Genomic DNA, 6772 nt, shown 5'->3' with positions numbered 1-6772 from the left:
GCTAGGAGAGCGACGAGGAGGGTTAGGGGGTTACGAGAGCGTGAAGAGGATCAAATTTTCCGACCAACAAGGGGGCATGTAAGAACCCGAAGTATGTTTTTTCCACGTCGCGGAACATAAATAGGTAAAGTAGCCAACACAGATAGAGATAAGTGTATAGTAATAGAAAAAAAATGAGTGCACGCAGCTCCTTCTCTCAACAACGTCTGCGCAGTTGCATTAAGAAACTATAGTGGAAGAAAATACGAATCGAGGAGAAAAGTAGCTCCAATGATCTCTGGTCAGCCTGAGATGCCCCTTAATTCCTACGACCTCTCCCACCAAGTCTTGGAATTTTTATGCGCTCCAAGTTTGTGTATGATTTTTTGTTTTGTATAAACGAGGTTCTACTATACTCTCCCGATTATTTCTTGCTATCTCCATTGACAGAGGCTCTTGCGATTCCTCCACTCTATCTACACAATCTCTTCAAGTGCATCGAGGATCGGATACCTCTATTTTAAAGCATTTCTAGTTGACATCAACTGTTTACGGTGTTCCTTAGACAGAGTGCATCCAGCACGCGTCGCATCCATATACAAATGGTGGACCTCGTTGAGTACGTCATCGGTGACCGCGCATGCGCGACCGCTATCGTCGGGCTAACTGGAATCGTAATCGTCCCAGCGGGTCGAGCGAGCGACTGGTCGAGCGTGGCGCGATTTCTCGCCCGATCGATGGGTAAAGCGGTTTCGAGACGAAGGATCGCGTTCGTGGCGCGCAACCAACGTCGTTTTTCACCGGAAATTGGACGAAGAAGTGACTCCACGCTACTATCTTGAGGCAGGTGCGTACCCTCCTATTTCTACTTGGATGAATCAGCTTGCGAAATCGACGGGAACCGACCCGCCAACCGAAATACGTCTCACGGTGTCGCGACCGACTGCGTCGCATCGGTTTACGTGTACGCATCAGGATGGCGAGCGTAGATTGGCGCGTGTGTGCGTGCGCGATCAGCGAGTGTGCGCCAATTACCCGTCGCTGCCCTCCACGCCAGTCGCACGCGAATTTCAAGTAGAGCTTCGTCGAATCATCGCGCTCCCGCTTCTCCTAAGCCTTTTTCGGTGGTCTTTCGTACTCCATGGCACAGGATTACGCTGCGTAGGTACTTTTGTATCTGACAACACGGTCGGCAAACAGAATCGTGGAAACTGTTCGGGTATGCTCGTCAGGTTTCGATGAAAACAGTATGAAAATTTACGGAGATAGGCTCTTATCGGCTCACCCTCCTAATTGCGCGCGTATTCCAAGTGGGGCACGTTAAGTCGAATCGACGCAATGTCCCTTTTCTTTTGTAGACCTCCGTATATCACGACATGGGTCAGTTACGCTACGTACTTTCATATCTGGCGAGGATAATAGGAAAGTGGAATGTTTAGTTGGCTCGTTTCGGTGAATATAGAAAGTTCCAGGGATATAGTATCTAAACATTCGGTAGAGCATGGTTTAGACGGAATGAAACCTGACCATATGTCCCAATTCTATTGTGAACGGGGTTGCCTTGAATTAATGTAAAACCTCGTTTAGACGAAGAAAAGTAGGCTAGCGAGGGCACGTGTACCCGAATCTTCCATGTGCTCTCAGTTGCCTTGACTCTCCAGTCTACGCGCGACTCGACGCTCCACCTACTGGAAACCTACAACTCTCACGATTCCAAAGCATACTAATTTTACTCTCAGTTCTCAACGCACGATCCAGCCTTCACAACAAACAAGGCATTTAACGCATTCGCAGTCGCTGACGTACTTTTACGTCTTTCACTTTCACAATCTAGAGGCTGTTGACGCCAGTGTGTTGTTACGTCTTTTCGTATACGGAAGCTGGAAGCTCCGAATCGTGAAAGCTGCCGGTTGCGGGTGCGATAACATAATCTACGCTACAGTGTAATCTACAGTCCTCCGTCTAAGTGTCATTAAAAAATTACAGAATATTATCTGTGCACGGTCTCGCGATCAGCGCCGGGAATTCCGTACCTAAATAGGCCGGTGTTGACACGATCGCCGTGGATCGTGTTCCCTGATGACACGCGACAGCTGTTTCGCTGTCCCACTCGACAGTCCGTCTTCTGTAGTCGTCGCCTTCGGTGTCCGCCTGGGAAGTTGGTGACGAACGCTGTACCCACGCAACCGGTTAGAGATGAGACGAATGATAGCGCCGTGAGTACGATCCTACGCCTCGGTTGTCTCGTTCCAATCGCTGCTCCATGTGACGTAGAGAACGGGTTAGGTTCCATCGAAACGATTATGTTGCTCGTGCAGTAGGATTCCGCGAACGGCGGGATCGATTCCGCGAATATTCGCGATTGCATTATCGCGAAGCGTTGGGAGTATACATATACCACGGCTGTAAGCGCCCGTGTACACGATAAGAGGAGGACGATACGCGGCGTGGATCGCAACATTTCGCGACCCCGCACTTTTGATTTTGCATGTTTGTTATGCGCGCGTTATACAATCTCTCGTATCGCTTCTGAGCGTCCTTCGGTTTTACAATATTTTGCTACCGGCGGTATCTCGACGACGCGAGGTTTTTTTTTTCGTACGAGCGGGATACAATTTTAAACACGCCAATGCGACGCGAAACTCGTTCGCTGGGAATGTCCCACGACAATTGTCGACCACAATTTATCAACCACGTATTGACTCATCGACACCGCTAGGCCATGGTCGGTAGAGTGGATGTTGTGGTCGTACGCGGCATGTATCAACTATGAATAACGCTCCTCTAGAAGCTTCAGTCGAATAAAGTTTTATTTACGTAAAATATTGCGTCACGAATTAAATTTCGTGTCGATGGACGTTCATTCGTGACTTGCAAATAAAGTCTTATTCATTATTCGAGGCTCCCCCGTTTACAGTACTGGTTACGTACTCGCACTTCTCAAATGAGAAACAGAGCGTAAAGTACTGGAACATGAAGATCAAGAGGAATTGATTATTCCTTATTCGCCACTGGTTATTCGAGTCTCTCTTATTCACAGTCCTGGTTTCGTATTCGCATTTCTCAAACGAGAAGTGAAGCGTAAAGAACGGGAACAAAAAAGTCAAGTCTAATTGAAGCTTCTCCAAAGTTCCAAGCCTTACAAGTTTTAATTCTTGGCTTATTCACTTATGTCACAGGCGACTGAATTCCTCAAGAGCGATATAAACACAGTGTCGACAGGTGTCGATGGTGCACGCCGACGTGCCTTCGACTAAGACCCACCAAGAGGAAGATACATCGAAAATGGCGACAGCCAGCGCGATGTCTCTCCCTCGTCTGGAGAAGAAAACCATGCCAGCTTACGATGATTCGATCGTCCTTCGCCTTTCGAACGATTTCGAAGGCATAATCGAGCAAATCGAGAACCTCCGGCTCGCACGTGATCGCGAAACTGGTAAGCGTTGCGAGTCCATGGTCGAGCGAACGAGACGCGAATCGACCGAACTTGAACGAACCAGCGACTGTGGGGCAAATTTCAGTGGGCCCTTGGTCTCTAGTTCAACCTCGGACGACGATAGCGGTGCCGACGACAGCGACGATCACTCCGAGGGTCTCGTCGAGCGTGGGCCAATTAAATCGCAGTATATCTCGACGCCTCGCGATCAACCTTACTGGACCAATGGCGGTTTCGATCGGTCCCTGAAACTGAAAGAGACTTCCATTCTCGATTACGACGTAACTGCTGAGCAGCTACTCCAGGACAAAGACTACAGCGAGAAATTGAACGCGTGTCTCGATCAGCTCCAAGACGCTTCGAGGACGGTTTGGAACTCTCTGAACGACAGCAAGAACCGAAACGCCTCGGAGCCATGCAGCTCGAACACGGAGGTAAGTCGTCTGCTGGTTTCTTGAGGGGATTTGCTACTTTGTTTACATCCTTGCAGAGTCAGGGGCCATCAGTCAGCATCACGTGGAGGCGGATGCTTCTCACACGCCACCTTTTAGGTCACCAGCGTTATCTCGGTTTATTTAGACTCGAAGTTTATCTCCCACGCTCGCTATTGCATTTTTTTTTTGTCGTGTTTTCTTTGTGACATGTTTAGAATTCATCCGTGGCTTAGGTCAATCCGAAGGAAATTCCAACAGAGTGTACTTGTTTCAGGATTTAAATGTAGAATGTTGCAATCTTGATATGCACCTTCGCCAACAAATAAGTATTTATAGCATGATGGTCCTTGGTTACAGGTGGTCGACATTCGTGTGCGAATTGCTTTGGTCTTACCTCTCAAAGATAAAGCGTGCCTCGCATCCTTGGGGTTTTACATGTAAAATTATGCATATACCAACATTGTTTATGTACTTGTTCGTTATATCGTTTTTTATCTAATGACATGTAAACGATCTTTTTAATACCTCCTCGGAGAAAGGACACACATCATAACGACAAGTTTTGCAACCGTTCCACCAAGACCAAGTCCAAAACAATTCCATAGTTAAAAAACAAAGAGTACCTTAATAGAAAACAATAGTAGTCCTTGGTAACCCTTGCACTAAAGATCCTAGTCAAACTGGACTAAAGAACGCTCTCGTGTCCTGGTAATTCATCCAGACGTCGACTGTTTCAGCTTGCGTTAGGATCTCCGATTGTAACGAGCCCGATCGAACCAAGCGAGGATACATTGCTGGATATACTCTCGCGTGGAGGATTCCAGGCAGCCCAAAGCTTCTCGGAGAACAATTTTCTCAATATAACTGACACTACGTCGACATGGCAGAATTCTCTCATAAGTGGCAGCAACGCAGCGGCTTCGAGATCTGAGAGTAGCGGCTCCAGCTGTGCTCGCTCACCTTGTCCAGCCACCTGTGCAGAGTCTCTGCAAATACCACGAATGAACCTCCTGTGCAGTCCAATTGGGCCCCATCAGGTAACGATCAGCTCTTCGTCGCATCGTTATTCGACACACCTTCGCGGATAATTCAACCGCTTAAAGTAAAGCAAGCGAAGGGATCGACTTGGAAAGCCTTCAGCCAATTACTTTAATAGAGAGAGTCTCTCGACTTGGTAAATCAAAGAGTAACAGCATTGAGTACCTCTTTTTCTAGAAAAGTCGATTCTTCACTTCCCAGAATTCATTTTGCAATGTCGTTGGCATTCCTTATTCTTCTTTCTTGATCCACGTGCTCTGTAATCTCTGCTATACATGATTCACAACTTCTTTTCTTTGTATCCGCTGTGATCTCTTCTACGCCATGTACTAGAAGGTCCACCCATGTTCAATCGCTGTATCCGAATCCACAGGTCGCCGCCACGACGTACAGGCCATCGCAAATTTTGTCCTCCTCTTCGAACTCCTCGTCGTCTTTGTCTTCCTTCTCTTCCTCGTCGAATCAATCGTATGGTGACACCCCGAGTCCCACCGACTGCCGAGGCCTGTCCTGTTCGCGGATCGAAGAGCGGCTGGGCGAAGATCTCGAGAACTTGTCCTTTTGGAACGAAGCTTGCGAGTCCTTTAGAAATAGCGGGTTAAACGATTGTGAAATCGCCGCGCAAAACAGCATCGGGAACGGTGGCTCGACGGAGATCGTCGATACCATCGACAACAGTGAATTACAGCTGATCGAAGAAGTCCTGAGAGGTTTGGGGGATGACAGACACGATAAGGAAGAAACCCGACGAAGCGAATCTTCTTCGGAATCGGACAACGCCGCGTGTCTGCTTTCGTTTGAGAATGCACCCGCGTGTCAAGAATCTCTACGGGAAAATTCAACTGACGAGCAATACTTGTCGAATTGCAATGGAAACGCTGTCGAGTCGTCGCCCGTTTCCTACACCACCCAAAAGAACATTCCTTATATCCAAGTGGTCCCAGACTACCCCAAGAACGGACAACCGGAAATATCTAGAACGGACAGTGGACGCGACATCGACTTTGCCGCGTTGTTGCAATCTTCTTGTCATTCTTCGTCAACCGCGGACGCTACTGTCATTCCAAATGTCAGTGCGCAATTGTCTCTCTTCGAACGGCAACGGAAAAAGAGCTTCGAACAGTTCAGGTCAACCAAGTGGACGGACACAAGCGACGACTTCCAAATACCGAAAGTGGTCGCCTGTTTCGAGTCTTCGAGGTCTCAGCGACGTCGGTGAGTCTTGTTTTATTTATATTTGAAGATGAAGGTGATGTAGTATGTTCCATCCAACAAAAAATCCACACAATCCCATTGATGAGTCATAAGAATGCACTTTAAGAGAGGAAGCTATAAATGATTTCACAGGTTGAGGGTTCCGTGCATTCACGTGCACTCAAGCGACGTGACAATTGGTTTACTTGGCACTTGATCTTTAACCCCTTCATGCTCACCATATCACTTCCGATTACCGAGAACTACAAACAATCGTTATTGTAACTTCGATATTAAGCATGTCTCTTCATTTTACGAATTATTTTTTTAACCCTAACACACTTTACTTTAACAACCAGGCGTAAGTTCAATCATATTTGCACTCTGACCTTCGTTAACCAATTTTCGTGTGCGACAAATTGATTATTCATTGACATCAGAAAGTGCCATGTCATATGATTTTACCATACCGAATATTAATTGTGTTTTTGCGACAGTGTGGTTTTCTATCAATCACATTTTGGGTCAAGGCAATCAATTCTCAGGATTCTTATGCCAGACAGCGGTTCACTTCGATAATCCCTTCACTTTTAGGACGTCACACTTCTCTCTTATAACTTCCGCGCCTTCACTATATGGCATGCTATACACAGATACACTATACGGCACAAACAGACATGTTCCTTGAAGT

The 6772-nt window shown here is 47.1% G+C and overlaps 1 protein-coding gene across 5 annotated transcripts in view; it reads left to right on the top strand.

Annotated features, from left to right (window-relative positions):
* Window positions 1–5: 5 nt before the first annotated feature.
* Window positions 6–6772, top strand: part of LOC128880175 (uncharacterized) — an 8168-nt gene continuing 1401 nt past the window's right edge. The window contains exons 1-5 of one of the 5 annotated variants that reach the window (XM_054129968.1): window positions 6–124; window positions 545–826; window positions 3159–3849; window positions 4587–4886; window positions 5261–6102. In XM_054129968.1, the coding sequence (XP_053985943.1) occupies window positions 3208–3849; window positions 4587–4886; window positions 5261–6102 (1784 nt within the window). In that variant the 5' untranslated portion in view covers window positions 6–124; window positions 545–826; window positions 3159–3207. Of the gene's footprint in view, window positions 125–544; window positions 827–908; window positions 1141–1965; window positions 2196–3158; window positions 3850–4586; window positions 4887–5260; window positions 6103–6772 lie in introns of those variants that run through there. The other 4 variants (XM_054129975.1, XM_054129984.1, XM_054130002.1 and 1 more) reach the window with 4 other exon arrangements.

The sequence above is a fragment of the Hylaeus volcanicus genome, chromosome 1 (genome assembly GCF_026283585.1).
Source record: "Hylaeus volcanicus isolate JK05 chromosome 1, UHH_iyHylVolc1.0_haploid, whole genome shotgun sequence".
In the NCBI taxonomy this organism is placed as follows: Eukaryota; Metazoa; Arthropoda; class Insecta; order Hymenoptera; family Colletidae; genus Hylaeus; species Hylaeus volcanicus.
Note: the sequence above shows the minus strand (reverse complement) of the source record. Positions and strands in the feature narration are given on the sequence as shown.